The sequence below is a fragment of the Protopterus annectens genome, chromosome 10.part0, assembly GCF_019279795.1.
Source record: "Protopterus annectens isolate FY-2018-M chromosome 10.part0, PAN1.0, whole genome shotgun sequence".
Lineage (NCBI taxonomy): Eukaryota > Metazoa > Chordata > Ceratodontiformes > Protopteridae > Protopterus > Protopterus annectens.
Window position 1 is genome coordinate 1,134,213,233 of NC_056744.1, and position 19,832 is coordinate 1,134,233,064.

General features: G+C 42.3%; 1 protein-coding gene across 2 annotated transcripts in view; it reads right to left on the minus strand.

The window, feature by feature from the left end:
* Positions 1–19,832, minus strand: part of USP33 (ubiquitin specific peptidase 33) — a 1,637,494-nt gene that overhangs the window by 872,963 nt on the left and 744,699 nt on the right. For both annotated transcript variants that reach the window (XM_044085858.1, XM_044085859.1), the window contains exon 12: positions 12,123–12,235. In XM_044085858.1, coding sequence (XP_043941793.1) covers positions 12,123–12,235 — 113 coding nt within the window. The remainder of the gene's footprint in view (positions 1–12,122; positions 12,236–19,832) is intronic.

Genomic DNA, 19,832 nt, shown 5'->3' on the forward strand with positions numbered 1-19,832 from the left:
AGTCTGCATAGGGGGTAAGAATGAGTGCCTCCCTGCTTGTTTATATACCACATGACCATGGTATTGTCTGTCTTTATCAGTAGTTGTCCCGGATGAATTATGTCCTTGAGGGCTGTCAGAGCATTCTGAACAGCTAGCATCTCTTTTTGATTGATATGTAGATGCATTTGGTTGGCGGACCATGTGCCTTGAATACATCTTCCTGCCATGTATGCCCCCCAGGCATAATCTGATGCATCCGTTGTCAATGTCTGCCTGGCTGGGGGTAAGATGAATGGCTGTCCCTTGTTCTGGTGAAAGGCCTTTGCCCACCATCGAAACTCCTGTTGCAGGCAGGGAATGAGAGTAATTATTGTTTCCAAGCTGTGGCAATGCTGAGTCCAAACACTTTTCAGGTACCACTGAAGTTTCCTCATATGCAATCTTGCATAAGGAATTAGTAGAATGCAGGATGCCATGAAGCCCAAAGCCTGCAGAATTTTTCTTGCAGATAACTGGGCCTTTGTTGCCAACAGTGTGAAGTAGGTAGTCAGTTGCCTTTGTTTGTCTGGCGTGAGATAAGCCATCTGGGCAGTTGTATTTAAGCTTGTACCCAGGAATATTATCTCTTGAGAGGGTAATAGTTTTGATTTTTGTTCGTTGACTGTGTACCCTAGGCATGGTAGTAATCCTTTTACAAACGCCAGATGCTGTAGTAGAATGTCCTTGTTCTCTGCTTGAATGAGGCAGTCGTCCAAGTAAGGATATATTTGAATTCCTATTTGTCTGCTGAATGCAATTACTGGTGCCAGGCACTTTGTGAAGACCCTGGGCACAGTAGATAAGCCAAAGGGCAGTGCGAGAATTGATAGTGCATTGAGCCAGCTTTGAATCTGAGGTATCTTCTGCATGTTTGTCTGACTGGGACATGCAGGTATGCCTCTTTTAAGTCTAAAGTCACAAGCCAAGCCTTCTTGCCCAGCATGGGCAGAAGCTGCTGTAAGGTCAACATTTTGAATTTTGGTAAATCCAGATATGTGTTTAGAACAGATAGGTCCAGTATTGGTCTCCAGGCTTTGTCCTTTCTAGGTACCAAGAACAGTCTTGAATAAAATCTTTGTCCCTGCTCTTGTTGTGGTACTTGTTGAATGGCCCTCATATCCATGAGGGATGAGACTCGTATTTGTGCCTCTGCCCATTGGCTTTTTGGCAGGTCTGGCCAACCGTTTGCCCTTGGCAGGGTATGAAAGTTAAACTTGTAGCCCTGTGACACTATGTCTAAGACCCATTTGTCCTGGGTTATTATGTGCCAATTTTGTGAAAAAAAGTGCTAGCTTTCCCCCTAAAGGCGCTGCCAGAAGATAAGTGCTTGGCGTAGGCAGGCGGAAGTCATTGGGACTGTTTTCTGTAAGGCGGTGATTTGTCTTCTCCACTTTTGGAGATAGAAGCACCCCACTGTTTAGACCTGTATGAACCTTGGGCTGGGATTTGCCTCTTGGGCGTCTGTATCTGCCCCTTTGTGGTCTGTCTGACACTGGAAAGGACCAATTCTTGGTAGGCCAGTGTCTGCTAAATCTTGAAGGCTGTACTTGTAAGAAATCCTTGATTGTTTGCATAGATTTAACTTTGTCCTCCATTTTCTTTAACACCTCTTTTGCTTTAACACCAAACAAAGTATCATGCTGTAATGGAGCATCCAATAATTCTGCTTTAACATGATCTGGTAAATTTTATTCCTTTAACCAAGCATGCCTCCTAATGACAGAACCCGTGACAGCGGCCCTACAGGAGGCCTCCAAAGAATCAAAACCACATTGCAAAGTATGCTTTCCAACTTGCTCAGCTGCATGCAATAAATCCTGCATTTCTTTGTTTTCTGCACCTTCAGAATTTATCAACATTTTCTGTTTAAGCAGTGACATAATATATTGCTGATATTTGAGCATATGAAATTGACAATTTAAGGCTCTTATAGCCAAGGTAGCAGAGGTGTAAATCTTCTTTCCCCATCTGTCTAATGCCCTAGAATCCCTGTCGGAGGCGGTAGGGTTTTTTGCAGTGGATGCTTTGACCCCCTTGGGACCCTGAGAAATAGTTTCTGGATCAGCAGCAGGGTTCTTGAAAAGGAATTTATGAGAGTCAGGCACCCTGTAGTACCTGTCGGGCTTAACAGGAGCTGGAGGTAAGGAGTCAGGGGTCAGACTGGACTCAGAAAATACATTATCTACAATGTCTAACACAGGCAGAATAGCTAGGGGCCTGTGTTGTGGGAGTAAAAGAAAATCTCTGAGACTTTTCTTAGATTCAGAATAATCTTGGCTCTCCCAGTGGAAATGTTCCCTCATGGTATGCTTCCCCAAAAGAGTAATCCTCAGGAGGAGAGGCTGAAGGGATAGATTCTTCAGCATCAGAATCCTCATAGGTAGGAAAAGAGTATTCCTGATCAGAAGAGGAATCTGAAGAAATGGAAACCTGATCTGAAGATTCACATTCTGTCTCTTGCCTAGGCCTCTTAAAAGCAGGGGGATGGGAACCCCTGATCAAAGTAATTAAATCTTCGGCCATTTTGAGCATCTGTTTTTTGGGCATGGAGGCCTGACCATGAGGCTGTTGTACTTGTTTCTTTGTCTTTAAAGATGCTTTAATCTTTGCCTTTGTAACTGGAGTCGCTTTAATGTACAATTGAGTAGGTCTGAAAACACCCTCAGAAGCCGACGCCTGCTCAGCGGCTCCGGACCCATCTAAGGGAATAGTTTCCGAAGATCCAATACCTTGAGCTTCCAGTGGCCTAGTTGACTCCACGTGGGAGTCTGTTGTGGCCTGCGGGTCCAAAGTAGCAGGCGTTAGGGGCTGCAAAAGCATCTCACTGAGAACCGGCGAACCGGCGACTGGCTTAGAAGAAGACTCGTTGGTTTTAGACCTCTGATGCCTGTCCTTTTCTTTTTCTTTGCGTTTCTTGTGAATTGCGGTAGTTGGTTGGATATCCGACGGCATTGTGTAATTAAATTTTCTGCCAAAATAGTGAAAAGCAAAATTGTACCGGCGCTTTATAGTGCGCTGGTTAAATCTAGCACAAAACTGACAACAAGCAACGTCGTGGTCAGGGCCTAGGCAAGGAATACAGTAAGAGTGAAAATCCTTATGAGGTATTTGATTCCCACAAGAAATACAATTATTAACTTTTTCTGACATCGGTCTGGAGCAAGAAAAAAGTTTTCCCCAACGGGGTACTTAGCTTTCAATGAAGACTTCGTATCTGAAATTCGAACACGAAAATCTCAGGAGTCGGCCGACCGGCACTTGCGAACTGCTTCTGCTTTGGGCACCGCGCAGCAAGAAAGACTAAAGAAACTGGCGTCGGCTGCTTCTTTTATACCCCTGGCACACTGACGTCAGGGAAGAGGCGACAACAACCGACGCCAAACCTAGACTTTGGAATTCAGGCCGACTGAGGGTAGCCTGCCAGCAGGATAACCCAAGTGTAATGACTGCAACAGTGAAACACGAAGAACATCATAGTACATCAGTAGACAACTAGAATCTTTATCTGCGAAGTACATAAGAGACATTAACAAATGTTACAATAAGAAGTTCCTGCTGTATAATAAGTACTAGGCTTATGAGCATCTGAGCTTGCTATAATCAAGGTAGTTAGTGGGGTGGAAAGAAAGGTAATGGTTGGATAGGGTGGGTGATATTAGAGTGGGAGTTGCAAGGGCATAGCCAGCATGTTTTTAGGTGCGCTTTTAGTAAAGTTTTGAAGTGGGTGCATGATGGTACGGAGGTAATTGTGGGTGGGAGGCAGTTCCATAACTTGGCTATGGCGCAAGAGAATAGTGCTTCACCGGCAGAGTTATTGGCTTTAGTGATCTGCAAGTGATTTTTGTTGCTGGATCTTAGTGGTCTGGTGGTGCGATAGGGTTGGAATAGATTCTGGATGGATGGGACATTTAGTGGATGGTTTACTAGTTTGTGGGCGACGAGAGTTGATACCATTGAAGTAGGTGAGGGAGTTCAAGCCAGCCCAGTTCAGCAAGTAAGAGACAGTGGTGACTACGGTAGGATGCCCCTGTGGCGAATTTGGCGATTTTGTTGTAGCAGGTCTCTAGCTTGTTTAGATCGCATTGCCTTAGGTTGGTTTATATTGGAGAGGCATAAAGCAGGGTGGAGATAAGGTGGGAATTTGCTATTGAAATCTTTGCTGTTTTGGTGAGAAGTTGCTTATTTCTGTACAACGCTCCTAGTTTTTTGTGGACTTTTTTATGGTCATGGATATGTGAATGTCAAACTTTAGTTTATTGTCTATTTCCACACCTAGCAATTTGGTGTGTTCAGTTGTTGTCTTTTGCTGTGATGTTAAAGTGAGAGTTGTTTTGAGTATGTTTGGTGGGTTGGAAGATAAGTAGTTTAGTTTTGTTTGGGTTGAGTATTAATTGGGCATCAGATAACCAAATTTCAACAGAGGAAAAGGCTTCCTGTGTGACTTTTTGCAGTTTGGGTAGGGACTGGGCTGAGCAGATGATGGTTGAGTCATCTGCGTATTGTATGAGTGTGCCATGTTTCGTGGCAGAGGCTAGATTACTGGTGAAAACAAAGAGTAGGGGTCCAGGGATGGATCCTTGGGGAACCCCTATGAAGACAGGTAGTTGGGGAGATATGTCATTCTGCCATACAACGGATTGTTGGTGGTCAGAGAGGTAACTCTGAAACCAGTTGGTGACTGATTGGGAGAAGGATAGTTTATTGAGGACAGAGATGAGTTGTTTGTGTGTGACCATGTCAAATGCTTTAGATAGGTCAAAGAAAGTAGCAGAGGAGAGACAGCCATTGTTTTATGCTGATAGTGATAGTAAAGGAGAGTAAGGCAGTGGTGGTGCTACGGCGTAGTCGGAAATCATGCTGAGTATTGGAAAGAAGGTTGTTAGTAGGGAGGTAGTCAGAGACCTGAGAGTGTATGCATCTCTCTAGTATTTTGGAGAGTGGAGAGAGAATAGCTATAGGGCGGTAATTGGTTAGTTCTGTGGAGGGACCGCCTTTGTGGAGAGGAATTATATGTAATACTTTTACCCGCGGTGGTGGTGCTGCGGTAGCATTGTCGCCTCACAGTAAGACGCTGTCCGGTTCGATTCTCAGCTAGAGCATCTTCTGCATGGAGACATGCGTGAATGTACCTTCGTTGAAGGTTGTGCATCAGGGCTGGTAACTCGGCACGTAAAAAAAATCAACTACCAATCATTAGCAGACCGGAGTTCCGCTGTGGCGACCCCTAACCGGGAAAAGCCGAAAGACACAAACAAATTTTCCACAGTGTGGGAACGTAACTTTCTAACAGAGAGATCGGTTAATCAAGATGGATACTGGGTAGGCCAGAGCATCAGCTGCGATTTGTAGGTATTCACTTGGGAGATTGCCTGCTGCTAATTTGGTGGGCTTAAGTTTAGTTAATAGTTTTTTTTTATGTTGGAGGTAGGTACAAGAGAAAGAGAGAAGGCAGTGGGGAGATTACTAGTTGGAGGGGAGGGGGTTGTATTGTTTAGATAGTGATAGTATGGTTTGTGTGAAGTGTGTGTTGAATGAGGTAGCAATATTTTCGGAGGAGTGAGGGATGTTAGGAGGAGCGGTACTGACTTTACTTGGGTGGTGGATGGAGTTTACGGAGGACCAGAATTGTTTGGGGCTGTGTTGGGAGGAGTCTAGGGCAGACTGATATATAAACATAAACATAACAGAGAGACTTAGGTTGACTGTTTTGCTCTCACCTATGTGGAAAAGATTACAGACAGACAGGAGAATTTGTCAAAGGTGCCTTCTTACAAAATGGATTATAGCACTATGGAATTCCTTAAACACATTACTTATAGCCTATATCATTGAATACATGGTTGCAATTTGCTTTGCTTTGGGCTTAATACATATTTTGGAGGCAGACTCAATGTATACTATTTGATTCTTGTTTTGCTGGTGAAATAAAAGGGTTACACTATTTCTAATTACAAACATGCAATGTAGTTATTCTTTGTAGCCAGACTTTGTCATGTTTACATATGCTTTTGTTTTTTTTCTGCAGTTTAATGCAAGTCATCTTGTGATACTTACAGACCAGAAATTCTAGGGGGGAAATGAATACATAAAGAGAAATGCAACCTAAAGGCTGAAGGTGTGATGAAGGAAGAAGAACTGAATACACTGCCTGGCATTGTGTTTATAGGGATGTTGTGCTTACTGGCACTTGTGAAACCAAAAGAAGATGCAGTCATTACCTTCCAGCAATGGGGCATTTAACTGCTTGATACACTGTGTAAAGAATGCTGAAAGTACAGTTGTGTACACACCATAAATGTAGATGTTCAAGTGCATTCACTGTTTCAGTCATTACATTTGGGTAATCTGCTGGCAGGTTGCCCTCAGTCGGCCTGATTAACAAAGTCTTGGGTCCTGCGTCGGTTGCTGTCCCTTCTTCCATGACGTCAGGGGTATAAAACATGTAGCCAACGCCATTACATCAGTTTTTCTTGCCCCAGATGTCAGGTGCCCCCTCAAATGGGGAGCAAAATATATATATAAATAAAATTAGAAACACAAAAATATACCTCCAATCAAAAGCAAATACACCAAAAAGGCTTTTAAGCATAATAAAAGAAGAAGAGATATAGTAAAAGAAAAACAGGGGGCTGGAGGGAGGGTAACCAGGACTGCAGCAGTGAATACACTCGAACATCTACATTTATGGGAAGTGTACACAACTGTACTATGTTCATTGTGTTTCACTGTTACAGTCATTATATTTGGGTAGATTCCCAAAGCTAAGGTTGGGAGGATGGATTTATACAGCATTAGGACCAGCTATAAGGCCCTGCAAAACAGCAGTGGCAAAGTCAGCTCTGGATTTAGAGAAAATTGGAAAGTGATAATGCTTGGTGAAAGTATGAACTGAACTCCAGGTAGCAGCTTATAGAATAACCCTGGTAGGAACACCTCTGAGAAAGGCTGCTGAAGTAGATGCAGCCCTGGTGGAATGAGATCTGATCCCCTGGGGGATAGGTTTTCCAGGGTGCTTATAACAGAAATGAATACAATGGCTTATCCATTTAGAAATGGTTTGTTTTGAAATAGCCTTCCCCTCTGCCCCCGTAGTAAATGCTAGCAGCAGTTGTTCAGATTTTCTTCGAGTTTTAGTCTTGTCCAAGTAGAATCTAAGTTGTCTGTGTACATCCAATGAATGCAGAATCCTCTCTCCCTTGTTCTGTGGATTGGGAAAGAAAGTTGGCAAATGAATGGCTTGATTAAGAGCCATACTTGATACCACCTTGGGCATGAATGATGCATTGGTCCTGAGTGACATGATGAAAGGCACCACTGCCATAAGGGCCTGTAATTCAGATATCCTTCTAGCTGAAGTGATTGCTAAAAGGAAAGCTGTTTTCCAGGAAAGAAATTTTAAGTCTGCAGTTGCAGCTGGCTCGAAAGGAGCTAGAGTGAGTTTCTCCAATACAAAGTTAAGGTCCCAGGTAGGGGTTGGAGCTCTCCTGGGTGGTCTCAAGTTTTTGGCCCCTCTGAGATACTGCTTTATAAGAGGATGAAAGAAGAGGGGAGGGTCTGTGTTGTAATGAGCTGAAATGCTGAGGCATGGATTTTTATGGAAGAGAAAGACAGGCCCTTGTGAAGCATCTCAGTTAAGTATTGCAAAATCTGAGGTAAATTGTGCACTGCTGTGCTCATCCCTTGAGATTGATTCCAGACACAGAATCTTTTCCATTTGTCAGCATAAGACTTTCTAGTACTAGGTCTTCTCGCCTCCAAAATGACATCCATCACAGGTTTGCTGAGGGATGCTAAGGGTAAATTTAAGTGATTAGCCAAGCTGCAAGATTCAAGGTTTGGAGCTGAGGGTGCAGACTTTGGTTCCCCTACTGAGACAGTAAGGAAGGTGTCTGAGGCAGGTGCCACGGGGAAATGTGTGACACACTGCGCAGGAGTGGGTACCAATGTTGGCGAGGCCAGTCTGGAGCAATCAAAATCATTTTTGGTTTGTCCTGTTTGACTTTTAGTAGAACGCTGGAGAGCAAAGGCAGAGGGGGAAAGGCATAGACTGATAGATTTTTCCAGCTGAAGGACAGAGCATCCACTTTCCAGGCTTTTTTGTGATGAGTTCTTGTGCAAAATTTGTCCAACTGGTAGTTTTGGGGTGAGGCAAAAAGATCTATGTCTGGGCTCCCCCACTTGTGTGTCAACATGTTGAAAATCCATGGTTTCAGTTTCCATTCGTGAAGGTCCATGAGATTTCTGCTTAATTTGTCTGCCAGAACATTCTGCTTTCCTGGCAGGAATTGAGCTTGTAGTTGTACTTGGTAGCTCAAGGCCGTGTTCCACAATGCCATGGCTAGTCTGCAGATGGTGTAGGAAAGTGTACCCCCCTGCTTGTTTATGTACCATATAACCATGGTGTTGTCCGTCTTTATCAGTAATTGTCCTGGATGAAGGTAGTCCTTGAAGGCTGTCAGTGTATTCTGTACAGCTAGCATTTCTTTTTGATTGATATGAAGGTGCATTTGATTTGGGCTCCATTTGCCCTGAATGCACTTCCCTGCCAGATGAGCCCCCCATGCATAGTCTGATGCGTCTGTAGTTAGGGTTTGGGCGTCAGGGGGTGGTGTGAGTGGCAGTCCCTTGTTTTGGTGGCAGGCCTCTGCCCATCATAGGAACTCTAGGTGCAGGCAAGGTATGATAGGAATCATCGTTTCCAGGCTGTGACAATGTTGGCTCCATAAACGTTTTAAGTGCCACTGAAGTTTCCTCATATGCAGTCTTGCATATGGAATTAGAAGAATGCATGAGGCCTTGAACCCCAAGGCTTGCAGTATTTGCCTTGCAGATATAGCAGGGTTTTTGTGGCCACCTGTTTGAACTAAGTCACCAAATGAATTTGCTTTTCTGGCATAAGGAAAACCATCTGGGCAGTTGAATTCAAGCTTGCACCCAAATGTAATTTTCTGAGAGGGTACCAGTTGAGATTTATTTTCGTTTATGGTGTACCCTAGACAGGTTAGAAGTCTTTTTACAAACGCCAGATGTTTTAGAAGAATGGCCTAGTTTTCTGCCTGAATTAGACAGTCATCTAGGTATGGATATATTTGAATATTTCTTTGCCTGCAAAATGCAATTACTGGAGCCAGGCACTTTGTGAATACCCTGGGCGCAGTAGACAAGCCAAATGGCAGTGCAGAGAACTGATAATGCATGCAGCCTACTTTGAAGCATAGGAATCTTCTGCAAGATTCCCTGATTGGGATATGCAGGTAAACCTCTTTTAAGTCGAGAGTTGCCAACCAAGCATCCTTGCCTAGCACAGGAAGTAACTGGTGAAGAGTCTGCATCTTGAATTTTTGAATGTCCAGAAAGGTGTTTAGAGTAGACAGGTCCAGAACTGGATGCCATGATTTGTCTTTTCTGGGTAATAGGAAAAGTCTGGAATAGAAACCTCGTCCCTTTTCCTCTTCTGGTACTAGCTGAATAGTCCCCATGTTTAGGAGGGAACGTACTTGTTTCTGAGCCTCTGCCCATTGATTTGGGGGCAGGTCTGGCCACCCATTTGGAGTTGGCAGCCTGTGAAAATGAAATCTGTATCCCTGGGATACTATATTTAAAACCCATTTGTCCTGGGTTATAAGTTGCCAGTTTCTTGAATGAAGCGCAAGTTTTCCCCCCAAAGGGGCGGCTAAGAGGTAAAGTGCTTGGTAATTTCAAAGGGAAGTCATTGAGACTGTTTACCACAGGGAGGTGCCTTGCTGTTTCCAGATTTGGAAGTAGAAGCACCCCATTGCTTAGTTCTGAAATCTGTTGGTTTTGGAATGTCTGGGTTATGCCGTAGTGGCTCTGGAAGGAGCTAGAAAGGACCAGTTCTTAGTAGGCCAATGCCTACTAAATCTAGGAGGTTGCACTTGTAAGAAATCTTTCACAGTTTGCATAGATTTAGCTTCATCTTCCATCTTTTTCAGAACTTCTTCAGCCTTATTGCCAAATAAGCGGTCCTGCTGTAAAGGAGCATCCAAAAGTTTTGCTTTAACATGATTAGGCAAAGATTGCTCCTTAAGCCAAGCATGCCTTCTAAGTACAGACCCAGTAACAGCAGCCTTACAAGAGGCCTCTAAAGAATCAAAACCACATTGCAAAGTATGTTTGCCAACTTGCTCAGCTGAATGCAATAAATCCTGCAAATCTTTATTCTCCACAGAGTCAGAAGTCAACATCATTTTCTATTTAAGCAGTCCCATGAAATGCTGTTGATATTTTAGCATATGGAATTGACAGCTTAAAGCCCTGATTGCTAAGGTTGCAGAAATGTAAACCTTTTTACCCCATCTATCCAGCGCCCTGGAGTCTCTATCAGAAGGGGTAGGATTTTTAGCAGTAGAAGCCTTAATGCCCTTGGGCCCCTGAGAAATGGTTTCAGGGTCCGCAACAGGATTTCTGAACAGGAATTTGTGGGAATCAGGAACCCTGTAGTACCTGTCTGGCTTGCTAGGGACTGGAGGCAAGGAATCAGGGGCCATACTAGATTCAGAAAACACATCATCAACAATATCTAGAACTGGAGGTATAGCCAAAGGCCTATGCTGAGGAAGAAGAAGGAAATCACTAAGACTCTTTTTGGATTCAAAGAAATCTTGACTTTCCCAGTGGAAATGCTCCCTTAAGGTATGTAAAGTTTCCCCAAAAGAGAAATCTTCAGGTAGAGAAGCAGAGGGAATGGAATCCTCTGCATCAGAGTCATCATAAGTAGGAATGGACAAATCCAGATCATTAGAAGAGTCAGAAAAAACAGAGTCCTGTTCAGAAGAGTCATAGTCAAATTCAATCCTAGGCCTCTTGGGGGGGGGGGGGGGGGTGACCACCCGTGATAAGAGTAATTTGTTTTTTAGGCATAAGGGCCTGAACATGTGGCGTGGGCACTTGTTTTTTTTAGACACAGATCGACATTTAGGCCTTCGCACTGAAGTTGGAGTCGGTTTAGTATGCAAGTCTGTAGGCCTGAATACACCCTCAGAAGCCGGTGCCTGCTCAGCGGCTATGGACCCATCCAAGGTAGAGACATCTGAGGGTTCTTATGTGAAGCATCTCGCGGCATACCGGACTCTGAATGTGTCTCAGTAGAGACCTGCCAATCAGAAGTAGCGGGTATCAGGGGCTGCGAAAGCGCCTCACTGAGTACTGGCGAACTGGCGACAGGCTTACGAGAAGTGTCGTCGGCAGTTTTGGACCTCAACGGCCTATCTCTATCTTTTTCTTTGCATTTTTTTCAGTAATCCAGTAGTCGGATGGCTAACCAATGTCATTTCTGGATAATTAAACAGAGAACTGAAATATTTTGAAGCAAAAATATACTGACGACGGATAGTGCGCTGATTAAATAAAGCACAAAACCGACAGCAAGGTACATCGTGGTCAGGGTCTAGGCAAGGAATACAGTACAAATGAAAATCCTTATGAGGTATTTGCTTCCCACAAGTAATATAATTATTAACTTTTACTGACATCGATAAGGAGCAAGAAAAAGTTTCCCCAATGGGGTACTTCGCTTTAAGTTGAAGACTTCGGTTCTGAAACTCGAAAACAAGAATTTCAGGAGTCGGCCGACCAGCACTTGCGAACTGCTTCTGCATTGGGCACCGCGCGGCAAGAAAGACTGATGTAATGGCGTCGGCTGCATGTTTTATACCCCTGACATCATGGAAGAAGGGACAGCAACCGACCCAGGACCCAAGACTTTGTTAATCAGGCTGACTGAGGGCAACAACCTGCCAGCAGATTACCCAAATTTAATGACTGCAACAGTGAAACATGATGAACATTGTCAGTTAGGAGGGCACCCACATTTTGTGTACTGTGTTAGTGTTACTGGACAAAGCCAGTCTACAAAGTAGACCCAGGTAGGAAAAGAAATCCACAGTGAATATAGAGTAGCTGTAACACAAGGTTATTAATAACTTCACACAGGGTTTCCCTGAACAAAGATCAAACAATTCAATGCCTAGTTTATGGTTAAGCATACTGTTAAAAAGGTCTCCAAAGAAACTGCAAGCAGTTCTCTGCCTAGTATGTTCATTCAATCAACAAAAACTGAAGTAAAAGATTTCTGTACATACCCGATCACATGTTAAGCACTGAACTGAGCTCATAATTGTACCATCAAATATATCTGAGATGACACTCCTGTACCTGTTCTGCTTCTTCCTTTTCGGATGGGAAAAAGGGAGAGCTGAAGAAAATAAAAATAAATCTAATGAGTGTTCTACACCCTAATTTAAAGAATAGTTCTGAATCCAATACTGTGTGCTACAAGTCTCAACTCTCCTTCAATTTCAGGGGTGTGCCTGATACTGACAAACTTCTGACCTGTGTTTCATAAAACTGGTGACGTTCTGAGAATAAAATACTGAATTACTATTAATCAATGCCAGCAATTACAGCTACAGGCTTTTTTACTTCATGAAATGCATGTTAAATTAATTCTTCAACTTTCAAAGCCAGTATTTTCATTACTTAAAATGTTCCTATGGTTCTGAAGGAAGAGGTTAACAGCCATGTTTTATAGTACTATTACGGATTTTCACAATACATTTTCTTCTGGTAAATGCATACAATGACACTTGAAACTCTGCTGCATTTATGTTAGAATGAATAAGTGAGCTATTACTGCTCTCAAACTTTTTTTTTTTTGTCAGAGGTACTACAGATCAAGAATTGTATTAAGGAACTTCACTACTCGTTCTGTGCAAAGTCACAATATTTCAACTACAAACCAATCAAAACAGACACAACGGGCCTTGCACTTTCAGATCTCATTCAAAAGCCAAAAACTTGTAACTACACAATGTCCCTCTAAGACTGTGCTGAACATAAGTCTGGTTGTATTTATAAAATGATACATCACTATCTGCACAATGAAACCACTGTAAACATTTATCAGCAGTAGCTGTACTAAATACCGTTGACAACTTTATTTATGTATTTTATTTTATTTCCGTTTGTTGACTGGAGTACAAGGATCATTTTTAGGTTCAGCCAAGGAGAAAAACAAAACAAAAAACAAAAATAAACAAATAAATAAATAACAAGCAAAGTCAAACAGTGATATACAGGTATACATACAAAAAAGTACAATCAAAGAAATTAGAATGTAGCATTCTAACAGATAATGGCAGCATCAATCCAAAAATCTAGAGAAAATTACATACAACTACCCTGACAAAAGCTTTCTTGCAGGCAACTCCCTTGCCAAAAGCTTTCTAGCAAGCAACCATCAGAGGGGGGGGGGGTACACCTTTGTGTCAGCTCACTCTCCTTTAGGACTACAGAGAGGATTTGCACTGGGGGAGGGGGCATATAACTATCAGCTAAGAAAATCTTACCTCTCTACTCCATTGTTAATTCATATCATGTAGCATCAAGTAACATCAAGTCCATCCTAACATGCTAACTCCACAAAGCAATACCTTGTCTAACTCTCTGACAGTTGTTTGACTGAGTGTTTCTGTATTACGCTAAATAACTGAATGTTTATGGAAATACTGACTATTTGAAATTATACTATTTGCAGTGTGCGGACTCATCCTTATAAAAGTAGATTTCAACTATTCATCTATGAAGATAGCAAAGCTATTCAGGAGCTCATCATAAACAACAAATATTTTCTTTGGGCTTTAAGTTTATCTAAGACAGATCCCGAACCGATAGATATTTGGTTGGATATTACTTCTTATGCAATAGAAATCTGGATTTTTTTAAAACAAAATCCCATGTTTGGGGATGTCAAAAAGATCCAACTGATGCAAACAGTGCTGTAATCTGCTAGCGATAGAAGCATGCTCATCTTCAAAGCCCACCAACTCACCCATATTCCACTAGCAAACACCCTCCTGTAAATTAAAAAACATCTTCAAAATACTACCAAAAATGAACCAAAAACATTCTGGTCATGTATTAATAATCTGCTGACCCCGGGCAAAATAATTACCCCCAACCCACAGGATTCCGACCCTGATAACCCCACACTAACAGCCAATAACTTTAATTCCTTCTTCACCAATTCTATACAAACTCTAGCCAACCGACTATCTCCAGATACTTCTCAACTACCTCCATATACCTTAATAAACACTATCCCTCCCTTTAACCTACAACCTGTATCTACCTCCTATATACAATCTCTTCTCCATAAACTAAAACCTAACACCCCTTCTGCAGACAAGCTTCCTGCTGAATTCCTGCAACTAGCAGCAAAAGCCATTGCTTACCCTGTCTCTATCCTGATAAACAGATCAATAAAAGAAGGTATTTTTCCAACAGTCTGGAAGATATCACATATAATACCCCTACATAAAGGAGGCAAATCTTATGACTTCTCCAACTATCGTCCCATAGCACTTCTATCCCCCTTAGCTAAAATCATGGAGAAGTGTATACATAAACAACTACTCAGCCATCTCCTCCATAACAACCTTCTAGCTGACACTCAACATGGTTTCAGACCTGCTCACAGTACCACCACAGCTTTACTCTCCTTTACCAATACCATAAACTTCAACCGCAACAACAACAAACTTACATCTTCTCTTTTCTTAGACCTATCAAAAGCCTTTGATATGGTGAATCATTCACTTCTTCTGCACACACTTAAATCTCTGGCCCTGGATCCCTCTTCCATAACCTGGTTTTCTTCCTATCTAGAAAACCGGCAGCAAGCCGTACTCTGGAAAAACTCACTATCTGCTCTCCTCCCTATTTCTTTAGGAGTACCACAAGGGTCTATCCTAGGCCCACTTCTATTTTCCATCTTTATCAACGACCTCCAATCATCTATACCTAACACTATCTGCATACAATATGCAGATGATTCCACCATTATTTGCACTGCTTCTTCTCAAACTGAACTCCAGACTCAAACTCAAACAGCCTTCTCAACTGTTGAACAGTGGTTCTCCAATCGCTGCCTACTCCTTAACCCTAAGAAAACTAAATTATTACTCTTTTCACCTACACGTAAATCAACTTTATTTAACTTCTGTATTACAGCAACTGACAACACGATTATCTCTCCTGATTCCACAACTAAACTTCTCGGTGTTATTATCAATAACAATCTTAACTATGATTGTCAAATCAACAGTACTATAAAAGCAGTTAATAAGAAAATAGGATCCCTGTACAGAATAAAGCCCTTCCTCACACCTGAAGCTAGGACAACCTTAGCCCAAACACACCTTATCTCTACCCTTCTGTATGCCTCCCCTATTTACACTAATCTATCTAAAAGTAACCTTAAGAAACTTACTACATCTTATCATAATATTGCCAGATTTGCCACCTCATCCCAATTCAGAACCCACCACTGTCTAAACCTAAAACAACTACACTGGCTGGAACTCCCTAACAAGCTCATTTTTCAACAACTTTTAATAGCACACAAAATCCTATACCAACCTTCTAAAACACCAGCTCTTTATAACCTCTTGACTCCCTACATTAACCTGAAACAACTACGTTCCTCTGATAAACTACTTGTTAATATTACCAAAACTAATAATTCTGCAGGCAACTGCCATTTCTCTAACTCAGTAGGTAAAATATGGAATAATCTTCCATCTGACATCTCTTCTTTGTCCACTCTTCCACTCTAAGAAACAACTATTAAGACATCTTAATAAATTCTGGCTTTGCTCTTGTACCAACCCAGACTAACCTGTTTGCACCTTACTCTATCATAAACCTTCCTTAACCACTTTGACCCTCCCATCTACCTCAACTCTTCAACTAACAAAATATCCCTTATCTTTGTAAATATTACTTTATTCACTTTAACATTTCTGACCTTCCTTTTGTATTGCTAAGAGTTAACCTCTAACTTAATCTCTTTCTAATTTAGCCTTTTCTAGTTAGTTAAGAACTATAATATAGGTGATTATATAACACATTAGTACTATGCAATATTTGTAATTGTAAAATTGTTTTACCCCTGGAGCTTTTCTCCACAGGCCTTTTTTTTCTAAGTTAGCTTATTTAGTTCATTAAGATCTATAATATATGTGATTACATTTCATTCTTCCCATTGCATATCACACTTGTACTATGTATTATTTGTATTTGTAAAATTGTTTGTACCTCTGGAGCTTTTCTCCCCGGGCCTCCACTGAAAATGGACATAAATCCAGTTGGACTAGCCCGGTCAACAAATGTAAAATAAAATAAAAATAAATAAACACAGATCTGATATTACATTACTAAACAGGTGATATAAGAAAAAGAAGTTATGTCTTACCATAATGTTTCATCTGTGTTGTCAACCTTCACTAAATCCTTGACTGTGGGGTTCAGTTTCCAGCCTCAGAACCGAGTTGGCCATTTACTTCAGCTCGCGCCTCCCAAAACTCTCTAGCTAGGCTCTACCCATGATGTTTCTCTCTAAATTACCTCAGATCGAGTTTGCCTACAATAGCAGCAGACAGAAAATAAAGAACAATAAGAGACCAGATCTGTCTCAGTTCTAAAGCCAGTCTTAGGAAGCATTCAGTCCACTAAGAGTCTTAGGCTGAGTGAAGGGGGGGGGGGGGTCAAGGATTTAGTGAAGATCAACAACACAGATGGAACGTTATGGTAAGACATAACTTCTTTATCTGATGTTGTCAATCTTCATGTAATCCTTGACTGTGCAACAGAGTCCCTAGCCACCTGAAACTTGGGAAGTCATAAAACAGAATATTCCTGAGGCACCATCGAATCGAATGATGCATGCCCCCTAGAAACCTGGTCCACTTTATAATGAGTAATAAAAGTATGAGGAGATGCCCAAGTAGCTGCTGCACAAATGCCATCTAAAGAAGCTCTAGCATGAAAAACTGTGGAATCCACTATGGGTCTAGTTAAATAAGCTTTCACAGGACCATGGTGGTTGGAGGCCCTTTGAATGATAAATAAAGGTGATACAATCTCCAAGTGATTAGCTAAGGTAACCTTCGAAAATGGGTTACCTAAAGAAAGACAGGAAAGGCAACAAACAGTTGATCAAATTTTCTGATATCCTTTGTTCTGTGAAGGTAAAAACATAATTGCCTGTGATCATCTAATAAGTGTAGACAGTGCTCCCGTTTATGGAAGAAATTGGGGGAAAAAAGACTGGTAGGTGTAAGGTTTGACTGATATTAGATTCTGAAACAACTTTTGGCAAAAAGGATTAGTCCTGAGGGAAACTCTGTCCTTGTGAAATGTTAAATAGGAGGGGCTTGCAGGACAAAGGCTGAATTTCCAATACTCTTCTGGCCAAAGTAATAGCTAATAAAAACAATGTTTTCCATGTAAGAAATTTTAAGTCACAAGTAGCTGAATGTTGAAAGGGGGATTAAGTGAGAGACTGTAGAACCAAGGTTAAATCCAAGGGTGCAGTGGGTTCTTTAAACAGAGGCCTTAACATTAGGGTTCCTTTCAAAAAGGCCTTACAAAGTTTATGTGACATAAGTGAAGAACCACCCAAACCTATATGGAAGTTAGACATCGTAGCTAAATCTACTTGACTGGTACAAGCTGAAGAACCAGACTGATAAAGAACGGCCAGAAAATCCAAAACTTTATTAACAGGAGCTGCATAAGAGTCAATACCACTGTTAAGAGCCCATCTAGCAAATTTTTCCCATTTACTATGGTACAGCTTTCTAGCAGAAGGTTTGTGATCGGCCAAAATAATTTGTCGGACTGGTGAGGTAAGGGAAGAATGCCTGGCAATCATGGGAATTGGAGAAGCCACGCAGTGAGCTTAGATGTTGGAGATTTGGATGAACCATTCCTTCTGGGTGAGACAATAGATCTGGAGCTGGGTCAAGAATCCAAGGTTTTCAAAGTAGGTGAGGCAAATGAAGGGAAACCAAACCTGTCGAGGCCAGAACATGGCAATGAGGATTACTGTGTTTTTTGACCTCTTGGCTTTATTTAAAAATTGAGATATCAGAGGAGTAGGGGAAAAGGCATACAGGAGATGGGGGGGGGCAATCATGGTGAAGAGCGTCTCTGGATGACTCTCCCAGAGGGGGGGGATCAGGGCAAAGTAACTGCTGCACTTGTTGTTCAGAGGGAATGCAAACTGATCACAGCAAGGTTGATCCTAGTGGTGGAAAATCTTTTCTGTCACTACAGGATTGAGAGGTCACTCACAAGGCATCAGAATATTTTTTATCACGCTGGAGCTCTCCGGAATATGCACTGCTGTGAGAAAGTGGTTGGAAGAAATCACCCATTGCCAAACTCTGACAGCTTCTCAACAAAGTGGATAAGATTTGGTTCTCCTTGTTTGTTGATGTACCAGACTACAAACATGCTGTTCATCTGAATTGTCACTGCTCCCAGGGTAACGCCAACTTGAAATGTTTGCAATGCTAACAGCACCACCCTCATCTCTAAAACACTGATGTGCAAATTGGCCTCCAGTTGGGACCAAGTGCCTTGGATTGTCCTTCCCAGATAATGCCCCCCACCCTATCTGGGAAGCATCCGTGGTCATTATGGCTTGTGGCTGTGGAAGGAGGAAAGGACAGCCTGAGAGGATGTTGTTGGAATGGAGCCACCAAGACAGGTCTTGTTTGCAGTGACTGGAGATCAAGATGTGATGCGACATTGGCTGATTCAATAACGATCATTGGGAGGCCAGAAGTCATTGGAGTATCTGCATGTGATATCTGGCCAAGGGAACTAGAGTAATAGAGGCTGCCATCAAGCCTAGCGCCTGTAAGATGAGTCTGGCTAGAACACTTCTGTTCTGAAAAATACGGTTTACTTGTGATCTGATCTTTTGCAGCCCTTCTACTGGGAGTGAAGCAATTCCCATAACTGTGTTTAACAGAGCTCTGATAAATTCGAGCTGTTGTGTAGGTTGCAGATTTGACTTTTCGTTATTTATTGTAATAGCTAACGAAGTGCAAAGATGTAGGGTATAATCCCTTGCCCTTATGAGCTGACACGTAGCGGTAAGGAGCCAGTCATCGAGAAAAAGAAAACTCAAAATCCTAGCAGTCTGAGATGAGCTACTACCATTGCCATACATCTGTCAAACACCCTGGGGGCTGTGATGAGGCCAACAGGCAGTGCTCTACACTGAAAGTGACTGGCTCCCAGCCAGAAATGCAGGAATCTTCTGGAGCATTTGTCCATTTTTGTATGGTAAAATGCTTCCTGAAGATCTACAGAGCACATCCAATAATCTTTTTCCACGAAAGGAAGTACGGACTGTACCGAGACCATATGGAACTTAGTTTGCAGAACTGACTTGTTGAACTGACTAAGATCCAAGATGGGTCTCCAGTCCCCTGTTTTTGGGCACTAAAAAGAATCTAGAGTAAAACCTGGGTCCTTTGTGGTCTGGTTTTTTGAGAAGTTTTTGAATTTCTATGACTGCTGCTTCTGTGCCTGGGTGGAACGTCCAGGAGCCTTTTTTGTGTTTTTGGATTCATCGAAAGGTGAATGATAAAGCCTCTGGAAATGATCCCCTGCACTCATTTGTCTGATGTCATTTGCAGCCAGGAAGACTGGTGCAGGGATAATCATCCCCCAACTGCCTCCAGAGGAAGGCAATCAGGCCTCTGTCCAGGAGCACTGGCAGGAGTTACCAGAGAAGGAATCTCTGGACCCCTGGTTCTGCAGGCCACCTCTGCCTCTAGAATGGAGTCTTCCATTGTTACATCCCCCCTGCCCTGGGGGAAGTCCTTGCCGCTTGAGTCCTGGAAAGGTCCTTGGGATTTTTTCAACCGTGACCTCCCACTTCTCTGGTTCCTAGAGTAGGGATATTGAGGAGTGGAGAAGTGTACGCCTATGGC